General features: G+C 50.0%; 1 protein-coding gene across 1 annotated transcript in view; it reads right to left on the minus strand.

Moving 5' to 3' along the window:
• Window positions 1-21292, minus strand: part of mmp28 (matrix metallopeptidase 28) — a 116567-nt gene that overhangs the window by 23886 nt on the left and 71389 nt on the right. The window contains exon 4 of the mRNA XM_038814230.1: window positions 5509-5730. Coding sequence (XP_038670158.1) covers window positions 5509-5730 — 222 coding nt within the window. The remainder of the gene's footprint in view (window positions 1-5508; window positions 5731-21292) is intronic.

A 21292-nucleotide genomic window follows, 5' to 3' on the forward strand; every position in this document is an offset into this window, starting at 1 on the left:
ATAGAGTCTTGTCTCGGGAATCTCGTGTCAGGCATGTGGATGATGTGGCCTGCCCAGCGGAGCTGATGGAGCATGGTCAATGCTTTGACGCTGCTGGCCTGAGCGAGAACACTGATGGTGATGTGTCTATCCTGCCAATGGGTTTTCAGGATCTTGCAGAGGCAGCACTGGTGGTACCTCTCCAGGGATTTGAAGTACCTGCTGTACATAGTCCACATCTCTGAGCCATATAGGAGTGTGTGTATCACAACTGCTCTGCAGACTATGGGCTTGGTGGTGGGTCTGAGGTCCTGGACTTCAAGCACTCTCTTCCTCGGTGACCGAAGGTTACTCTGATACACTAAAGGTGGTGGTGAACCTCACTGTCAATGTTCACCCTTGTTGACAGTAGGCTCCCATGGTATGGAAATTGGTTCCTGTTGTCCAAGCATGGTTGTGGATTTTGATAACTAGGGGACGGTGTGTGGCAGAGGCAGGTTGGTAGAGGACCATTATCTTATGGATGTTCAATGTAAGGCCCATGTTCTTGTACATCTTGGTGAAGGTATTGACAATGGTTTGGAGCTTGGCCCTATGCACAGACACAAGCATTGTCTGCATAATATTGTTCAATGACGGAGGTGGGACGTCCTTGGATGACCTTGGATCTGGGCTGGAGGCGACGGAGGTTGAACAGATTCCCATTTAGTCGGTGATTTAGCTCCACTCCAGTGGGGAGCTTGCTGAGGGTGAAATGGATCATTGCAGCAAGGAAGATCGAGAAGAGCATTGGTGAGATGATATAGCCTTGCTTGACGCTGGTCCAAACATGAATTGGGTCTGTGGTGGATCCGTTAGACAGGATAATGGTTTGTATGTCATTGTGGAGTAGGCGGAGGCTGGTGACAAACCTTTGAGGGAAGCTGAAGCAGAGTAGGACCTTCCATAATCCCTCACGGTTGACAGAGTCGAAGGCCTTTGTGAGGTCAAAGAAGGCCATGTACACGAGTTGGTGCTGTTCCCTGTATTTCTCTTGTAGTTGCCAGTCAGTGAAGATCATGTCTGTTGTGTCCCTTAGTGAGTGGAATCTGCATTGGGACTCTGTGGGAGGAGCTCTTCAGCCACAGGGAGATGGCGATTAAGGAGGACTCTTGTGATGACCTTCCCTGTGGCTGACAGCAGGAAAATTCCTCCTTAGTTACTGCAGTCGGACTTGTCACCTTTCTTGAAGATGGTCATGAATAGAATGTTGCTGAGATCTAAGGGAAATGAGATAACGTGTTCATGTCAATAGTGCATCTCCTTCATGTGCTTCGATATCTCCTGATGCCTTGTTGATCTTTAGCTGTCAGATGGCCATTTCTCCCTTGTGCAGGATTGGGGTTGTGCTGAGATGGTGGTGGGTAAGATGCTGCGGGATGGCGTTGAGGACACTCGCATCGAAGACACAATCTCTGTTAAAAAGGTTTTCGAAGTGCTCCTTCCAGCGGGCACTGACTGCCTCCCTATCCTTAATGAGTACCTCTCCATTCTTGGCCAGCAGTGGGGTGTGGCTTTTCATGCTTGGGTTGTAGATGGTCTTCGCTGAGCTAATGAAACCTCACGCGTCATGGTTGTGGGCTGACTGGATCTCCCGTATTTTCTCCATTCACCATCTGTTCTTGAAGTCATGGTTTGTTTTTTATTTGCTGGGCCTCAGCCTTCAGTCTGTAGAGCTGTTTTCCTGTTGTCGAGTTGGTTTTGCTGTTTCAGGTTCAGAAAAACCTTGTGCTTGCAGCTCATCAGATCCTGGATCTCCTGGTCATTCCCATCGAACCAGTTTTGGTGTTTCCTGGTCGAGTGACCGAGTTTCTCTTCACAGCGGTTGATCACGGAGGCCTTGAGGGCAAACCAGATGCTGTGAAAACTGTCTGGAATTGTTATGTTGGCAGTGAGGGGCTGGCTCAATAGGGCTCTCTGGTCAGGGTCTTTGGCTGCTTCAGTGTTGATCTTCCTGCAGCATAATTTCTGTTCCATTGCTGCTTTCCGGGTTACATTGATGTTGATCATAGAATGAATTAGAGGGTGGTCCGTCCAGCAATTGTCACCTCCTGTCGTGGCGCAGGTAATACTCAGACGATTCAGTCGAGCAGGTTCCAGTGCTTGGAGCGAGGGCGTTGGCCATGAGCCCCTGTATTTTGTTTATCTAATGGAACAAAGTATTGGTTATGACAAGGCCGTGTTCTAGGCATTTAGTCACAAACAGGTTACCGTTGGATTCCCCCCCCCCCCCCCCCTCTCCCCTTTCTACCGATTCCAACTCCCCAGTGCTCTCTGTTCTTTCCAACTCGTGCATTGAGGTTGCCAAGAAGGATAAGCATGTCGACCGTTGGGACTCGGGCCAAAGATTTTCAAGGCTGGAGTAATAATCCTCTTTGGACTCGTCTGTAACTTCCAGTGTTGGGGTGTAGGTGCTGAGGACGGTCGAGCACTTGTTCTGGGCTAAACTGAGCCGAAGGCTCACCAGGCTTCGTTTATCTCTGAGATGGTCAACTCGTTTGTTTTTAATGGCAAAGCCAGCCATGTGGGGTGGCGAATCTCTTCTGGTTTGTCTTTCCAGAAGATGTAACCACAACTTTGTTTTTTGGCGTTCCCCTGCCCATTGGGTCTCGGTTAGTGAGGCAATATCACAGTCGGACGTCTGAGCTCCCGGGCAAATCTTTCCTCACCGACAACTCACATTTTACATCCCACTCTCTGACAACTTCCTCTTTCTTCACCTCTCTTCTCGCAGAAGTCTCATTCTTTTTCCCCCGCTCTTCTCGCTGAAGTCTCGCTCTTTATACCCCACTTTCCCTTTGTCTGGAATTCTCCCCACCACAGGAAATGGTTTGTCTCTATCGACCCAATCAAATCTTATAAGCACCTTAAAATCTTATTCAGGTGAGCTCTTGTTTTTTTCTATAAACCTGAAAGAGCCCATTATATCTGACCGGTCCTCATAACTGAACGTTTCTGACCTATGTCTTTTAATGTTGTTCCCACACAGAAACTGGTCATTCGGCCTAATCTATGTTGCTGATCACCCTTCACATGAGCAAATAGTTCAGACGTTATTCATTTGACCTGTTTGATATTCCTGCAACTCCTTATCCCTTTCGATTCAGACTCCCATTCAACTTTTGGGTGTTGATATAAGGGATTGATTTCATCCCAGCATCTCCCATTTCCCAACTGGAACCGCGTACAAATTTAGTGGAAAACCTATATCTGGTGCTAAACTGGGGTTGGGGGTTGATGTTAAGGAATTTTACGGCTCTGTCGTGGCTCCAGGGGCGGTGTCAGAAAACGCGTTCAAATTTCTGTTGACATCGGCAGGATTGGAAAGTCCCGGGAAGGGTTTCTGCCACAGACTTTCCGGCTCCCCACCGCTGGGGAGAAAACATGCCGCGAAGGGGCTGGAAAATCCCACCTCAAGATACAGAGGCCGTGCAGGAGAAAGCATGGGGAACTTCTGCCTTAACCACTAACATGGGAAGTGGATTCCACTTTAAAGCATCACGCGGAGAGGGTTGTCCTGCCCTCTGTTTGAGATCTCTGCCATTTCATTTTGTGTTCTCCTCGATCCAAATCGATCAACCTCTGCAAATAATCTGTTTCTATCTACCTTGTCCCACTCTTTTACAATCTTTAACACACAGTCCGTCACCCTGCATTGTCCAAAGGACAACTGTCCGATTTTTCAAGGCTTTGTTTTTCCATTTCCTCGTGCCAGGCATCCTTGTAATGAACCAGCCTCAATATCTGTCTTACAGTGTGAAGCCCAAAACTACAGGCAGTCGTTTCATGAAGGTCTTAGTAAATTTTCATGGAGACTTCCCATTTCTTCTTGGCTTCTTAAGCCATCTTCTTTTTTTTTTTAAATTTAGATTACCCAATTATTTTTTCCAATTAAGGGGCAATTTAGCATGGCCAATCCACCTACTCTGCACATTTTTGGGTTGTGGGGGCGAAACCCACGCAGACACGGGGAGAATGTGCAAACTCCGCACGGACAGTTACCCAGAGCCGGGATCGAACCTGGGACCTCAGCGCCATGAGGCGGTTGTGCTAACCACTAGGCCACCATGCTGCCCTACCATCTTTTTTTAAAAAAAATTTAGAGTACCCAATTCATTTTTTTTCCAATTAAGGGGCAATTTAGCGTGGCCAATCCACCTAGTCTGTGCAACTTTTGGGTTGCGGGGGCGAAACCCACGCAAACACGGGGAGAATGTGCAAACTCCACACGAACAGTGACCCAGAGCCGGGATCGAGCCTGGGACCTCGGCGCCATGAGGCAACAGGGCTAATCCACTGTGCCACCGTGCTGCCCTCTTAAGCCATCTTCTTAATGTCATCTCAAACCCATCTTATCATCAGTAAGAGCTCAACAGAATTTCACAAACACAACGTTACATGAATATTTCAGTGATTAAAATTTTAAGAACTGCACCTCGTCTTTTGTCCAGCTTGGTTCCAGCCCCTTGTATTCAGAACCATGAAACCATAGAGTTCCTAGAGTGCAGAATCACACCATTCAACCCACCGTGTCTCTACCGACCCTCTGAAAGAGCACGCTACCTAGGCCCACACCAATCCCCATAACTCATTGATCATCAATCCACCTAACCTACCTAGGTCCCATTCCCCTGTCCCATCCCCGCACATCTTTGGACTATGGGAGGAAACCGGAGCATCCGGAGGAAACACGCACAGACATGGGGAGAAAGTGTAAACTCCGCACAGACAGTGACCCAAGGCCAGAATTGAACCTGGATCCCTGGCGCTGCGAGGCAGCAGCGCTAACCACTGTGCCACCATGCTGCCCCATCATCCAATAAGGGCCTGAATTGATGTTGTACCCATTTCTATCCACCCCCATCCTTAGCTAAGGGAGCAGACACATGTTCAGGTACACATACTGGCAGCCATCTTCTACCTCACCCCAACTTCATCTGCTGACCTAGACAGCAAGTGCAGGAAGGCTATTCGACTGTGACAGGTGTCAAAAACGAGTCTCGTCTCCTGACTGCGACACACGAGCTTTCAGAGGGTTACTGGATGGAAAACCGAGGAATCATTTCTCTCATCAGGCAAACACTGGGGTCAATCTCTTCAAACAGTCCCGTAGATGCACGTTGTTTAGGGTTGTGATATTGGTGGAGTGACTAATGGAATCTGCTCATTGGCCATTCAGCCCACTGTGTTTATACCAGGTCTTTAAAAGAGCTATGAAATTAGATCCCTTCCCCCCCCCCCCTACTTTTTCCGCACCACCCAGAATTGTTTGCTCTTTTTAAGTACTCCAATTGCCCTTCGACAGTCACTATTGAAGCTGCCTCTGCCACCCTTTCAAGCAGTATATTCCAGATCATTAAAAACTTGCTGCATGAAACATTTCTCCTTCTCTCTCTTCTGGTTATGGTCCCTGAGCTGAACCCAGTGGCGAGGGAACTAAGTAGGACTGCATGTTAAATAGGAATCTTACGATGAGACAGCAGTCAGCACCTGGTCCATCGAAAGCGTTGCCAATCCCATCATTGTGTTCGCCCTGGTAGAACGCCAAGCGGATGTCCGCAGGGCCATCAGTCACCTCCCAGAAGGTCAGCGGCGATACATTGCTCCACAGCTCGAAGGCTGTCCTCACGGCCATTTTCACTCGGTTTTGCTCCAGGTACCGGGGCCAGTTTATGATCTTGTACGTCAAGTGGTGCTTGTACCATTTCTCACCTAAAAGGGGAACAGGCAAAACCAGAGGTTAACTCAGGCCCTCATTGGCCAGTTACCTTATTGATTGCTTAAAATGCTTCAGCGTGTGTACTTAATTTGTGAACCTCTGCACTTCCTTGAATAGAAAGATTTGCATTTCTATAGCACCTTCCAAGACCCCAGGTTGTCCTAAGGTACTTTATTGCTGATTAAGAACTTGAAGCGTAGTCACTGTTGTAATGTAGGAAAAGCCAATTTGGAAACCATTGTCGATCTCCCCGTAGGGCCCGTGGATTACGAGCTTCCCAGGTAGGGGGTGGAGGCCCCCCCAGCTGGAGCTTGTCAAAGACTATACATAAAAGCCGGCCCAACCAGGGCCCAGTGTGGTTGGCTCTCCCAACAAGGACTGAATTGGGACAGAGTGGCAGATGGTAAAGTGGAGCTGGATCCACGGCTGGATCCACCATGATCTTATTGAATGGAGGAGCAGGCTTGAAGGGCTGCAAGGCCTACTTTTGCCCCTAACTCCTATGCTTCACAGCGCCACAGTCCCAGGTTTGATTCCCCGCTGAGTCACTGTCTGTGCAGAGTCTGCACGTTCTTCCCCTATCTGCGTGGGTTTCCTCCGGGTGCTCCGGTTTCCTCCCACAGTCCAAAGACATGCAGGTTAGGTGGATTGAACATGCTAAATTACCCTTAGTGTCCAAAAAGGTTCGGAGGGGTTATTGGGTTCCGGGGGTAAGGTGGAAGTGAGGGCTTAAAGTGGGTCGGTGCAGACTCGATGGGCCAAATGGCCTCCTTCTGCACTATATGTTCTATGTTCTATATTCCCAAGGTCTAGGCAACTTAAGGCATGGCTGCCGATGGGATGTGAGGAAAATTGGTCCAGCACAAGATTCCAAAGGTGGAGAAGAACAGACTTCTCAGAGGGCTGTGGGGCTGGAGGAGGTTACAGGTCATAGGAAGGGGCCAGGCCATGGAAGAATTTGACCACAGGAGTGAGAATTTAAAAATGGAGGTGTTGGTGGATTGGGTCAGCGAGCATCGGCGTGATGAGTGAATGGGACCTGATACAAGTTAGCATTCAGGCAGCAGGATGGGCTATAGAAAGTAGAAAATGGGTGGCCGCCCAGCATAGTGCTGGAATAGTCAAGTTTAAAGGTAATAGAGGCTTGGATGAGGGCTCCAGCAGCTGGTGAGTTTAGGCAGAGATGCTTAATCCCGGATTCGGGCTGAAACACTATAACCCCAGAGATCTACTCCCTTGCTCGGGATCCCCACAATACAAGTTCTTCATTTAAGCCTGAAAAAGCATCAAATGAAGGACATGGGCCGGGATTCTCCCCTACCCGGCGGGGCGAGGGGTCCCGGCGTGTTGGAGTGGTGTGAACCACTCCGGCGTCTGGCCGCCCCAAAGGTGCAGAAGTCTCCGCACCTTTAGGGGCCAAGCCCTCACATTGAGGGGCTAGGCCCGCGCCAGAGTGTTTCCTGCACCGGCGGCTGGCGTGAACGGCCTTTGGCGCCACGCCAGCCGGGGCCGAAAGGACTTCGCCGGCCAGAGTACGTCTGCGCATGCGCCGGAGTGTCAGCGGCTGCTGACGTCATACCGGCGCATGCGCAGGGGAGGGGGTCTCTTCCGCCTCTGCCATGATGAAGACCATGGCGAAGGCGGATGAAAAAGAGTGCCCCCACTGCACAGGCCCACCGGCCGATCAGTGGGCCCCGATCGCGGGCCAGGCCATCATGGGGGCACCCCCCAGGGTCAGATTGCCCCACGCCCTCCCTCCCCAGGACCCCGGCGCCCGCCCGTGCCGCCAATCCCGCCGGTAAGGTAGGTGGTTTAGTCCACACCGGTGGGAGAGGCTTGCCAACGGCGGGACTTCGGCCCATCGCGGGCCAGAGAATCACCACGGGGGGCCCGCCGACCGGCGCGGCACGATTCCCGCCCCACCGAATCTCGGGTGGCGGAGAATTCGGGATATGCCGGGGGCTGGATTGATGCCGGCCCCAGGCGATTCTCCGACCCGGCCGGGGGTGGGGGGGGGGGGGGGGAGTCGGAGAATCCCGCCCATGGGGTGGGGAATATGATCATGAAGAGGCTAGTTAGGATGTAGAAGAGTTGTGGCTCTGGTCAGAAACATGTGGGCAATATACGGTGTCATTGTGTGAGGGAGAGAGGACAAGCAAAAGGGAATGAGAAGAGGGGCCAGGTTTATTATTAGCGATATAGCATTCACCATACAGTTCGATTTTTTAATCATCATAACCCCCAGCGGCGTAGCTGGCAATAGAAATTAGGCCCCACCGATGGTGGATGGGCAATGGCCAAGGGTTTTTCTCATTCATATGGTTGGCTTTTGGGGTTTTATCCTATTGAACTGAAGAGCAGCAATACAAAAATCAGGACAAAGATAGCTTCCTAAGGACAACCACAGACATCAAATGCTGAAGGATACTGCCGGAAATAAATACTCCAACAACACAGCTTATCCCATTTCACACACCCCCACCTTCGATGTCCCCTGGGGCTAACACCAAAACACTCATTAATACAATTTGGGTGAGAAGGTAATGTCACTGGGTTAATAATCCAGAGGTCCAGGCGAATGAGGTCTGAATTCCACCACGGCACCTGGTGGAATTTAAATTCAGTTAATAAAAATCTGGAATATGAAAGCTAGTCTCAGTAATGGTGATTGTGAAACTATCATCGGTTGTTGTAAAAATCCATCTGGTTCATTAATGTCCTTCAGGGAAGGAAATCTGCCATCCTTACCTGGTCTGGCCTACATGTGACCAGATCCACAGTAATGTGGAGTGTTTCCCACCCTATCTCCTCCTCTAACCAACCCCCCCACCCCACGGTGGTTGGGAAGCGGGAGCAGGGGCCTGTCGTGAAGGTGAGTGAGTGCCTTTAAATTTGCTTAACTTTCAGCGGGAGCAGGGTTTGAGGTAATATCAGGTAAGCTCTTCCTTTCTTTTTCTTTTTCTTGTTTTTTTTTTTAAATCTAGAGGTGATGTCATGGAAGGCAGTACAATGCTCCTCCTGCAGAATGTTTGAGGTGAGGGACGCCGTCAGTGTCCCTGCTGATTTCATCTGTGGGAAGTGATGCACCATCGATTGCACGCGAGGCGAGTGATTTACCAATGTCAGGCTTTAATTAACTAGAACACAGCCTGGCGATCGTCTACAGTGGAAAGGAACGATCGTCAGGCTTCTGAGCATTTATACCTCGTTGATAGAGGCGTGGTTAACTCAGCCTCTCGGCCAATCGGTCGAGAGGCACATGACCGACCAGGGCCAATGGTAAGCCAACGTTCTGGCCCAATGGCAGACGAGTATGCAGATCATATCATCACAGGAAGTGCACCCAACTCCAGCTCCTCAAAAACCGTGTTAGGGACCTGGAGCTTGAGCTGGATGAACTTCGGATCATTCGGGAGGCAGAGGGGGTCATAGATAGGAGCTTCAGGGAAGTAGTTACACCAAAGACTGGAGATAGATGGGTAACTGTAAGAGGGACTGGGAAGAAGCAGTCAGTGCAGGGACCCCCTGCGGTCGTTCCCCTGAGTAACAAGTATACCGTTTTGGATACTTGTGGGGGGGGGGGACTTACCAGGGGTAAGCCATGGGGTACGGGCCTCTGGCACGGAGTCCGTCCCTGTTGCTCAGAAGGGAAGGGGGGAAAGGAGTAGAACATTAGTAATTGGGGACTCAATAGTCAGGGGCACAGATAGGAGATTTTGTGGGAGCGAGAGAGACTCACGTTTGGTATGTTGCCTCCCAGGTGCAAGGGTAAGTGATGTCTCGGATCGTGTTTTCCGGGTCCTTAAGGGGGAGGGGGAGCAGCCCCAAGTCGTAGTCCACATTGGCACTAACGACATAGGTAGGAAAGGGGACAAGGATGTCAGGCAGGCCTTTAGGGAGCTAGGATGGAAGCTCAGAGCGAGAACAAACAGAGTTGTTATCTCTGGGTTGTTGCCCGTGCCACGTGATAGTGAGATGAGGAATAGGGAGAGAGAGCAATTAAACACGTGGCTACAGGGGTGGTGCAGGCGGGAGGGATTCAGATTTCTGGATAACTGGGGCTCTTTCTGGGGAAGGTGGGACCTCTATAGACAGGATGGTCTACATCTGAACCTGAGGGGCACCAATATCCTGGGGGGGAGATTTGTTAGTGCTCTTTGGGGGGGTTTAAACTAATTCAGCAGGGGCATGGGAACCTGGATTGTAGTTTTGGGGTACGGGAGATTGAGAGTATAGAGGTCAGGAGCACAGATTTGACTTCGCAAGAGGGTGCCAGTGTTCAGGTAGGTGGTTTGAAGTGTGTCTACTTCAATGCCAGGAGTATACGAAATAAGGTAGGGGAACTGGCAGCATGGGTTGGTACCTGGGACTTCGATGTTGTGGCCATTTCAGAGACATGGATAGAGCAGGGACAGGAATGGTTGTTGCAGGTTCCGGGGTTTAGGTGTTTTAGTAAGCTCAGAGAAGGGGGCAAAAGAGGGGGAGGTGTGGCGCTGCTAGTCAAGGACAGTATTACGGTGGCGGAAAGGATGCTAGATGGGGACTCTTCTTCCGAGGTAGTATGGGCTGAGGTTAGAAACAGGAAAGGAGAGGTCACCCTGTTGGGAGTTTTCTATAGGCCACCTAATAGTTCTAGGGATGTAGAGGAAAGGATGGCGAAGATGATTCTGGAAAAGAGCGAAAGTAACAGGGTAGTTGTTATGGGAGACTTTAACTTTCCAAATATTGACTGGAAAAGATATAGTTCGAGTACATTAGATGGGTCATTCTTTGTACAATGTGTGCAGGAGGGTTTCCTGACACAATATGTTGACAGGCCAACAAGAGGCGAGGCCACATTGGATTTGGTTTTGGGTAATGAACCAGGCCAGGTGTTAGATCTGGAGGTAGGTGAGCACTTTGGAAACAGTGACCACAATTCGGTGACCTTTACGTTAGTGATGGAAAGGGATAAGTATACCCCGCAGGGCAAGAGTTATAGCTGGGGGAAGGGCAATTATGATGCCATTAGACATGATTTAGGATGTGTTGGTTGGAGAAGTAGGCTGCAAGGGTTGGGCACACTGGATATGTGGAGCTTGTTCAAGGAACAGCTATTGCATGTTCTTGATAAGTACGTACCAGTCAGGCAGGGAAGGGGTCGAGCGAGGGAACCGTGGTTTACCAAAGAAGTGGAATCTCTTGTTAAGAGGAAGAAGGAGGCCTATGTGAAGATGAGGCATGAAGTTTCAGTTGGGGCGTTTGATAGTTACAAGGAAGCGAGGAAGGATCTAAAGAGAGAGCTGAGACGAGCAAGGAGGGGACATGAGAAGTCTTTGGCAGGTAGGATCAAGGAAAACCCAAAAGCTTTCTATAGGTATGTCAGGAATAAAAGAATGACTAGGGTAAGAGTAGGGCCAGTCAAGGACAGTGGTGGGAAGTTGTGTGTGGAGGCTGAGGAGATAAGCGAGATACTAAATGAATACTTTTCGTCAGTATTCACTCAAGAGAAAGATAATATTGTGGAGGAGAATGCTGAGACCCAGGCTATTAGAATAGATGGCATTGAGGTGCGTAGGGAAGAAGTGTTGGCAATTCTGGACAAGGTGAAAATAGATAAGTCCCCGGGGCCGGATGGGATTTATCCTAGGATTCTCTGGGAAGCCAGGGAAGAGATTGCTGAGCCTTTGGCTTTGATTTTTAGGTCATCATTGGCTACAGGAATAGTGCCAGAGGACTGGAGGATAGCAAATGTGGTCCCTTTGTTCAAGAAGGGGAGTAGAGATAACCCCGGTAACTATAGGCCGGTGAGCCTAACGTCTGTGGTGGGTAAGGTCTTGGAGAGGATTATAAAAGATACGATTTATAATCATCTAGATAGGAATAATATGATTAGGGATAGTCAGCATGGTTTTGTGAAGGGTAGGTCAAGCCTCACAAACCTTATCGAGTTCTTTGAGAAGGTGACTGAACAGGTAGACGAGGGTAGAGCAGTTGATGTGGTGTATATGGATTTCAGTAAAGCGTTTGATAAGGTTCCCCACGGTCGGCTATTGCAGAAAATACGGAGGCTGGGGATTGAGGGTGATTTAGAGATGTGGATCAGAAATTGGCTAGTTGAAAGAAGACAGAGAGTGGTAGTTGATGGGAAATGTTCAGAATGGAGTTCAGTTACGAGTGGCGTACCACAAGGATCTGTTCTGGGGCCGTTGCTGTTTGTCATTTTTATAAATGACCTAGAGGAGGGCGCAGAAGGATGGGTGAGTAAATTTGCAGACGACACTAAAGTCGGTGGAGTTGTAGACAGTGCGGAAGGATGTTGCAGGTTACAGAGGGACATAGATAAGCTGCAGAGCTGGGCTGAGAGGTGGCAAATGGAGTTTAATGTGGAGAAGTGTGAGGTGATTCACTTTGGAAAGAATAACAGGAATGCGGAATATTTGGCTAATGGTAAAATTCTTGGTAGTGTGGATGAGCAGAGGGATCTCGGTGTCCATGTGCATAGATCCCTGAAAGTTGCCACCCAGGTTGATAGGGTTGTGAAGAAGGCCTATGGTGTGTTGGCCTTTATTGGTAGAGGGATTGAGTTCCGGAGCCATGAGGTCATGTTGCAGTTGTACAAAACTCTAGTACGGCCGCATTTGGAGTATTGCGTACAGTTCTAGTCGCCTCATTATAGGAAGGACGTGGAAGCCTTGGAACGGGTGCAGAGGAGATTTACCAGGATTTTGCCTGGTATGGAGGGAAAATCTTATGAGGAAAGGCTGATGGACTTGAGGTTGTTTTCGTTAGAGAGAAGGTTAAGAGGTGACTTAATAGAGGCATACAAAATGATCAGAGGGTTAGATAGGGTGGACAGCGAGAGCCTTCTCCCGCGGATGGAGGTGGCTAGCACGAGGGGACATAGCCTTAAATTGAGGGGTAATAGATATAGGACAGAGGTCAGAGGTGGGTTTTTTACGCAAAGAGTGGTGAGGCCGTGGAATGCCCTACCTGCAACAGTAGTGAACTCGCCAACATTGAGGGCATTTAAAAATTTATTGGATAAGCATATGGATGATAAGGGCATAGTGTAGGTTAGATGGCCTTTAGTTTTCTTCCATGTCGGTGCAACATCGAGGGCCGAAGGGCCTGTACTGCGCTGTATCGTTCTATGTTAATGTGGTTGACTCTTCACTGCCCCTTGAAATGGCCGAATGAAACAGTCAGTCATAGAAGATTGGGGATAGGTGACAAATGCTGACCTTGCCAACAATGCCCATGTCCCATCAAAGAATATATTAAAAAACACTGGGCCGATTTCTGAATATTTACAGTTCATGCCTTAAGCTGACGGGGTCTGGCTTTGGGAAAGTAGTTTCCCAATATAACACAGCCGGTTCATTCGCATATTCAGTCAATCTCTCTGGTTCAGTGGTGACTGGGATAAAACTCTCGGTTAATAGCTTGACCTATTCTTTACATCATTACCCTTTACCCTTTGAAGTTGAAGCACTTTCCCTGAAAATGATAGCAAGCTCAGGCTTCCAATGAATTAGAGTGGCAGTTGTGTCTTACGCCTGGATAATGATACCAACGCCGAACCACACTTTATAATGTTGTCAATGGATAGGAATCAAACCGCTGACCGTGGGGTAGCCGGGAAATTACGGCCAAGATTCTCCAATCCTGCGGCCAAGCTCTGACGCCGACGTGAAAAGTGGCGCGAGCCACTCCGGCGTCAACAGGCCTCAACTGGCAGCTACCCACCCCTTCCTAGGGGGCTAGTACGGCGCCGGAGTGGTGTCCGAAAGCTGGCGTGCCACAGTTGGCTCGAGTTCGCGCATGCGCATGGGTTCCCGTCTCCGCGCCAGCCCCCGGGCAATATGGCGGAGCCCTACAGGGGCCCGGCGCGGAGGAACATAGGCCCCCCACGGAACTAGCCCGCCCTCCGATCGGTAGGCACCGATCACGGGCCAGGCCAACGTGGAGGCCCCCCCCCCCGGGGTCGGAATCCTCCGCCCCCCCACCAGGACGGCCCCCGCAGACAGAACTCAAAGGTCCCGCTGGGTAGGACCATACGTAACCCACACCGGCGGGACTCGGCCGAAGTCGGCGGACACTCAGCCCGTCGAGGTCCGGAGAATCGCCGGTCGGGGGCCGTTGAAAGCGGCGGCGATCCCGCAGGCACTCGAAAATCAGCGCCGGAGAATCAGCGAGCCGGCGTCGGCCCCCCGGCAATTCTCCGACCCAGGAAGGAGTCGGAGAATCCCGACCTACATGTCTGTGTTTCATACCTGCAAATTTTAAAACTCATCACAGCAGATAGAGTCTCACGTTAACTTCTTCTCCTTGCAAATAGAGGTCAGGATTTTCCAGTCGTTCACGCTGGCAGGATCTTCCAGTCCCTCCAGCGGAGGGGGGCAGTCAGTGGGAAACCCCATTGACAACGACAGGATCAGAAGATCCCGGCACCGGTGAATGGTGGGCGGCCTTCGCTGCTGTAAAACTCGTAGCGGAGTGCGCGGAAAATCCCGCCCTGTCTGCTGGATGTCCTCATCGGATCCAAAGAGACGGCAAACTCCAGTTTAAACCCGGTTATTTTAAAATTACACAGAATAAAGATATAACTTGCAGTTTTTGCACGTCAACCCTCACTTTGAAGGGGGCCAGGCTGCCCAATGGAAGGAAATAAGGGCAGGAGTAGGCTACTCGGCCCCTCGAGCCTGCTCCACCATTCATTAAGATCGTGGCTGATATGGGGCGGGGTTCTCCTGGCGGGGGAATTCTCTGATCCCGCTGTTAGCGCACCCCCACCTGTGGATTTCCAGGCGGCTTCAATGGGAAATTCCATTGACAAGTGGCAGGAGTTTAGCAATCCGCTGCCAACGAAAGGTGCAGCCAAATTCTCCATCATCGCTAGCAGCGGTAGCAGGGCGGACTCGCAATGGGCTCGGACTGTAACTTAGTCCCCACATTCCAGCCCATTCCCGATAACCTTTCCCCCTTTTGTTAATCAGGAATCTATCTAGCTCTGCCTTACAAATATTCAAGGAACATTGGAATGTACAGCAATTTCTGTAAGATAATTGCTACAAAGTGACAGGAAGCACTCTTTTGATTTGGGAGATGACAAATCCAGTTGTACTTCTTGGGCAATGCAAAAGTACAGAAGTTTTTATTTATTGGCTGAGTTTTTCTTTAAAGTGGGCCACTTCAGCCAATTTGAGTACGAGCAAAAGGTTAAATGTTGACCGCGGTGCCGTCTGGAAGATCAGCGTGGAACGGTTCCCAGTTGGAATGATCAGAGCTCTGCCGAAGATAAGGCAGTTCCTGCACTTTTACTGGAAGCTAAGTAAACAATTAGTTTAGTGCAGAATTCTAAATTGTACAGATTCCCAGAGAAAAGTAAATCGTTGAGCTTCATGTTTATCTAACCTACACCAACCCCCCCCACACACAACAGAGAATCAGTAACAGTTTCAGATTTAGTTTTTAATGTGTGAATTATTGTGTGAACGGAAGAAGGATGTCACTGTTGAAGGGAAGAACACATTGCCACCCATCGAGCCCCTATTAACTCCAGGTCAAACTGTGTATCAGGCATGGTAAAGCTCCCTTTACACTGCCTCTGAGGACCCCCTCTCCTGCACTGCACCAAGGATGTGTCCGGCCTTTGTGCCACTTCCCGGTGAGCCGCTCCTTTAGTGCTGCTTCTTGGCAAGTGATCTGCAGGGACTGAGAATTCGCTCTTTTTTATTTCTGACCCTTACAGCGGTCAAAAATGAGAGTCCAACAGTCAATTTGCGCAAAATTGAGTCCAAGGCTTGAATCATCATAATCATAGAATCCCTACAGTGCAGAAGGAGGTCATTCAGCCCATCGAATCTGCACCAATTCCCCACAGGAGCACCCTATCTCGGCCCACTCCCCGCCCTATCCCCGTAACGCCATAACCCCCACCTAATCTTGGACATGAGGGGGCAATTTAGCACGGCCAATCCACGTAACCTGCACATCTTTGGATTGTGGCAGGAAAGCGGAGCATCCGGAGGAAACCCATGCAGACACAGGGAGAACGTGCAGACTCCACGCAGTCAGTCGCCCAAGGCTGGAATCAAACCCGGGTCCCTGGCGCTGTGAGGCAGCAGTGCTAACCGCTGTGCCACCGTGTCCCGGCAGCTCACTCAGCCACTGCATTGCTTAACCATCAACTGATGTTTTTTTTCAGGCAATTGTTTGGGCCCCTTTGTGGCCAAGGTGAAATGTGTAGCTATGGTTTGACCCCAGAAAATAAGAAAACTGCTTTATTCCCCTTCCCAGCTTCTCCTGGTGTTGTTTACTCGTTGTTGGAAGACAGTGTCTGGGCAGCCGCACCCCTTTGATACTTTTGTAACGGGGCCCCCAACAGCAGGTGGCGATGTTAGGAAACTGCACCTAGTAGGGGAACTGGTCGGCCGCTGTGGGCCCCCTCCCTCCAGGGAGAAGTGTCTTTGACAAGCTGAGGGGGCAGAACCAGGGAGACAGCAACCTGGAGAAGACCAGGACCTGTGAGGGGCAGGGGCCAAGGGCTGCTTGAAGCCCCTGAGGAGCCAGGAAGGGGAATTAGGATCTAGAGGCAGCACCTCCAAGTCTATGGGCAGGAATGAAACAAGGAATTGGGCAGGTGGGCAAGCTTGGACACACCTGTTGAGTGCTGCACTGAGGTGCCAAGGCCCAACTAGGACGTGAAAAGTGATAAATATTCTCTGTAAATAGTTGATATCTAGAGCTGTACTTCCCTTGACAATTTACAGTTTTGATACCGGCGGAATAAAGGAATCTTGTTTTCTTCATCCTTCATGCAGACAGTGTGCTTAAACTACTTGTTACACTTGCTCACTTGGTCATTATTCAGCTATGAGCGCTTCCCCAACAGGACCACGATCTCAACCCCAAGAGTAAAGTTGTGGTTTACTGGGCAGCTGTGATCCCAGTGTTCTTATATCCTTCAGAGACTTGGATGGCCTATAACAGGCATCTCAAAGCACTGGAGAAAGACCATCAGCGTTGTCTTCGCAAGCTCCTTCAAATCTGCCGGTAAGAAATTTGATCCAACAGCAGCGTCCTCTCCCAAGTCAACCTGTCCAGTATCGAGGCGCTGGTTACTCACAGGCAGCTCCACTGAGTGAGATGTGTGGCTCGAAGGCCTGAAACCAGATTCCCAAACAATTGCAGGAGGACAACGGAAACGCTTTGGGAATGTCTTCAAAGCATCCCCAAAGAGGTCAAACACCCCCCCCCCCCCACCACCACCACCCTCCCACATAGTCATGGGAGACTCTGACTTGTGACCAACCAAAATGGAGAAGGTTGAGTCGCGAAGGCATTGAGAGCCTCATCAGGATTCATCGGGAACGTGCAGCAGTGGAGCTAAAGCGTCGGAGAGAGTGGACAAAACTTCAAACAACTTGTGGGTGCGATTCAGCATACCCTGTTGCACCAGCCGTGGATCTGGGCACAGTGGGCGAATCGCATGCGAGACCCAGACCATTGGGGGGGCCTCCCAGACCATTGGAGACCCCTCGGGTGGTCGGGGGCCGGGTAAGGTGGTGCCCTGACACTCCAACTGGCACACCGGTACCGTGGCACTGCCAGCTTGCTACCCTGACAGTGCCACCCGGGTCCCAGTAAAGCCCGAGAGCGGCTAACCCATTCCTGGCGAGTTGAAAAGCACCCACCAAAGACCAAACCCCTGTCTTTTTAAAATCAGAACTCAACTCTGAAGTTTGAATTTCTAACCTTTCAATCTCTGGCTAAATCAGAGGTGTCTTCTTTGTTGTTCATGAGACATGCACCATCTCTTCAAAAAAATCAATTACTGTCAAAGCATCTAAAAGCAAGCTCAAAGAATACAAACCTTTGTCTGGGCCCAAAGTGTTTACCTCAGCACAGTAAACGGAAAAAGAAAATCACCTCCTGACTTTAATTCCAGGCTCATTTCCACTAAGGAGCGAGGCAGATAACCTCTGCTAACTTCAGAACCGTCTGCAGAGGAATAAGCAGTCAGTGACTGAATTATGTTTTGCGGCTGAATTATTACAGAGGAAACTGAGGGAGAAGCCGGATGGCAGAAGGAAGGTAAATCAGAGTGATCACTCCCGATAGGCCTGCAGTCCCTCTGGTTGAGCCACCTAAGTTACATTGTTCCAAAACAATATCAATCTCCTGGACAGGATCATCCTGGCAGTTGTCTGACCTGCATGATCTACTGAGACCTGGACCGGGTTGCCGACCCTCCAGAGACTATTAAAGATTAACCTCCTGGACGCTGCTTCCAATAACCAGAGGAAAGTTTATTGTTTTTCATTTTTTTTGAACATTTTTGTTTATCAGTTCTAAAAATGTTAGAGATCATAGAATCACTACAGTGCAGAAGGAGGCCATTTGGCCCATAGCGTCTGCATCGACCCTCTGAAAGAGCACCCTACCTAGGCCCACTCCCCCGCCCTACCCCTGTAACTCCACCTAACCTGCACATCTTTGGGCACTAAGGGGCAATTGATCATGGCCAAACCACCTATCCTGCACTTCTTTGGACTGTGGGAGGAAACCAGAGCCCACGCAGACAAGGGGAGAAAGTGCAAACTCCACACAGACAGCCATTCGAGGCCAGAATTGAACCCGGGTCCTTGCCGCTGTGAGACAGCACTGCTAACCACTGTGCCATCGTGCCGCCCGTGCCGATGGGGCAGGAGGTAGGAGAAACTCCTACTTTAATTCAAACTTGACAGCCAATAATCATCCGATCGAGTCTGTCTGCTTCCCAATGACCATTGCTACATGAAGATGGTTGTGCTGGTGACACATCAGAATGTGGACTCGGGACAGTTGAAGGTGGGCATTCCTGTGGCAATATGTCTAATGATAGTTGGTAACCCCAGAGCTGGACTTTTACGTTGCAAACAACAAGCAAGGGTGATGAAGAGGTCCAGGAAGATTGAGATCTCCACTCCAACAAGCTGCACCAAAGTCACGGGGGGAACCCCCCCCCCCCCCCGGACCAGGCCGGCCCCGCAGCATGAACGCCGAGGTCCCGCTGGGGAGGACCACGCGAGAACGGCAGTGGCGGGACTCGGCCTAACTCGGCGGGCACCGAATCACCGGGGGGGGGGGGGGCGGCGGGTAGAGAAGCTCCCGACCAGCACCCCACCAATGGCGCCGATTCTCCAGTCACCAGAGAACCGGCGGAGCATCGCGTGATCCCCCCCCCCCCCCCCCCCCCCGGCAATTCTCCAACCCGGCGTGGGGTCGGAGAATCCTGCCCATTACATCTGCATTGCTCACAAATAAAGAATTTTCATTTTCCGCGAGAGAACAGGCATCACTATCGTTAGTTCAAAGACAAATACATTTCCTGTGTTCACGAGTTGCTTGGACCAGCCAATTCATCCCGTGCTTATCTCCCCAACTCTAGTGTTTTCCAGGGCAGGCTGGCATTGTCCATCATGTGCTTGCCATCGGTGTGCCAGTTATCTTCCTATTAAACGTACTCTCGGAATGTAAATGCCGCTGGTAATATCGCCTGTAACTAGATGCCATTGAGAAGGTGATGATGGAACTTTGAACCGCGGTGTGGGCGGCTTCAGAGGGCCGGAGTTACATGTAGGCCAGACTGAGTAAGGACGCCAACGTCCCTTCTCGAGACGGTCATTCAGGAACCTGCTGGGTTCATTATTCCTTTTACTGATTTCCACAGTGATTTAAAATAATTCAAATTTAAAATTCTCACCCTTGTGTTTAAACCCCTGATGGATCTGTTCTCTCCCTGTCTCTGTAACCTCCTGCAACTTTCTAACCCTCCAAGAACATCGCCCACTCTCTTTGCCCCACCGTTGGCAGACGGTCCTTCAGCCATCTCTGCTGCCTCACAGCTCCAGCGACCCGTCTGCATGTGTTTCCTCTGGGAGCGCCTCCCACAGTCCAATGATGTGCAGGTTAGGTGGATTGGCCATGGATCGGGCGAAGCATACAGAGTGTAGTGCTACTCAGTGGAGAAGATGCATGGGGAGATCAGTTCAGTCCATATGAGGGTCATTCAGGAGTCTGGTAATTGCGGGGAAGAAGCTGTTTTCGAATCTGTTAGTACGTGTTCTCAGACTTGTGTATCTCCTGCCTGATGGAAGAGGTTGGGAGAGAGAATAACCCGGGTGGGAGGGGTCTTTGATTATGCTGCCAACTTTCCCCAGGCAGTGGGAGGTGCAGACAGAGTCAATGGATGGGAGGCAGGTTTGTGTGATGGACTGGGCTATGTTCACATCTCTCTGTAGTTTCTTACTGCCTTGGGCCGAGCAGTTGCCATACCAGTCTGTGAGGCAGCCAGATAGGATACTTTCTATGGTGCATCTGTAAAAGTTGGTAAGAGTCAATATGGATATGCCAAATTATTTCAGTTTCCTGAGGAAGTATAGGTGTCGTTATGCTTTTTTGGTCGTAGCATCAAGGAGGGTGGACCAGGACAGAATGTTGGTGATGTGCACACCTAGGAATTTGAAGCTGTCAACCATCTCCACCATTGGTGCAGACAGGGGTGTGTTCGACACTTTGCTTCCTGAAGTCAGTGACCAGCTCTTTAGTTTTGCTGAGATTGAGGGAGAGATTGTTGTCATTACACCATGCCTCTAGGTTCTCTGTCTCCCTCTTGTACTCTGATTTATCGCTGTTCGAGGTAGATGTGCAGGTTAGGTGGGGTTACAGCGATAGGGTGAGGTAGTGGGCCTAGGTAGGATGCTCTTTTGGAGGGTCGGTGCAGACTCAATAGGCTGAATGGCCTCTTTCTGCACTGTAGGGATTCTGTGGATTCTATCTAGCATCCAAGTTAGAGAAACTCAGCAGGTCTGGAAGCATCTGTGAAGAGGGAAAATAGAGTTAATGTTTTGAGTCAATATGACTGAAGAGTAAACTTGAAATGTTAACTCTATGTTCTCTCTCCCCAGACTCTGCCAGACCTGCTGAATTTTTCCAGCATTTTCTGTTTTTATTTCAGGTTTCCAGCATCCGCAATATTTTGTTTCAATTATGTAAATTTTAGAATTTCCTCTTAACTTCCTCCAGTTCTTCAACTTGCTATCTTCCTCTCCCACCTACTTGGCTGAGCTCTTAGTAACCTCTCATATCGTCTCCTTCTTTGGCTTGTCATTGATTTTTTGTGACTTGCCTAAGGATGGATTTGTGTTAAATATGGTCTTGTAAAGCAAGTCGTTGTTTTTAGTGCAAAAACCTCCTTCGGTCTCCAATCTGAGGCAGTTGCACAGGTGTGTGTAGGATTGCAATATCTGCAGCCTCCACATCCATTGGAACCAGCTCCAAGTAGATTGTGCTGCCGACTCCAATGAAGTAAAAGGCTCTTCAAGGACGGCCACATCCTTGGCACTTTTTTCTTCTCCCCTGCTAAAAACTCTTGGGGCCTATTCCAAAGGCTCCAGCGACCCACCTGATACTTTGTCTCAATGACCATCCCTTTTACACGAACCCAGCCTGTGAGAGTCAGCTGGTTAATGGGCTAAAACCCCACACCCAATACTGCAGGTGATGGAAATCTGAAATTAAAAGCAGAAA

The sequence above is a fragment of the Scyliorhinus canicula genome, chromosome 12, assembly GCF_902713615.1.
Source record: "Scyliorhinus canicula chromosome 12, sScyCan1.1, whole genome shotgun sequence".
NCBI lineage: Eukaryota > Metazoa > Chordata > Chondrichthyes > Carcharhiniformes > Scyliorhinidae > Scyliorhinus > Scyliorhinus canicula.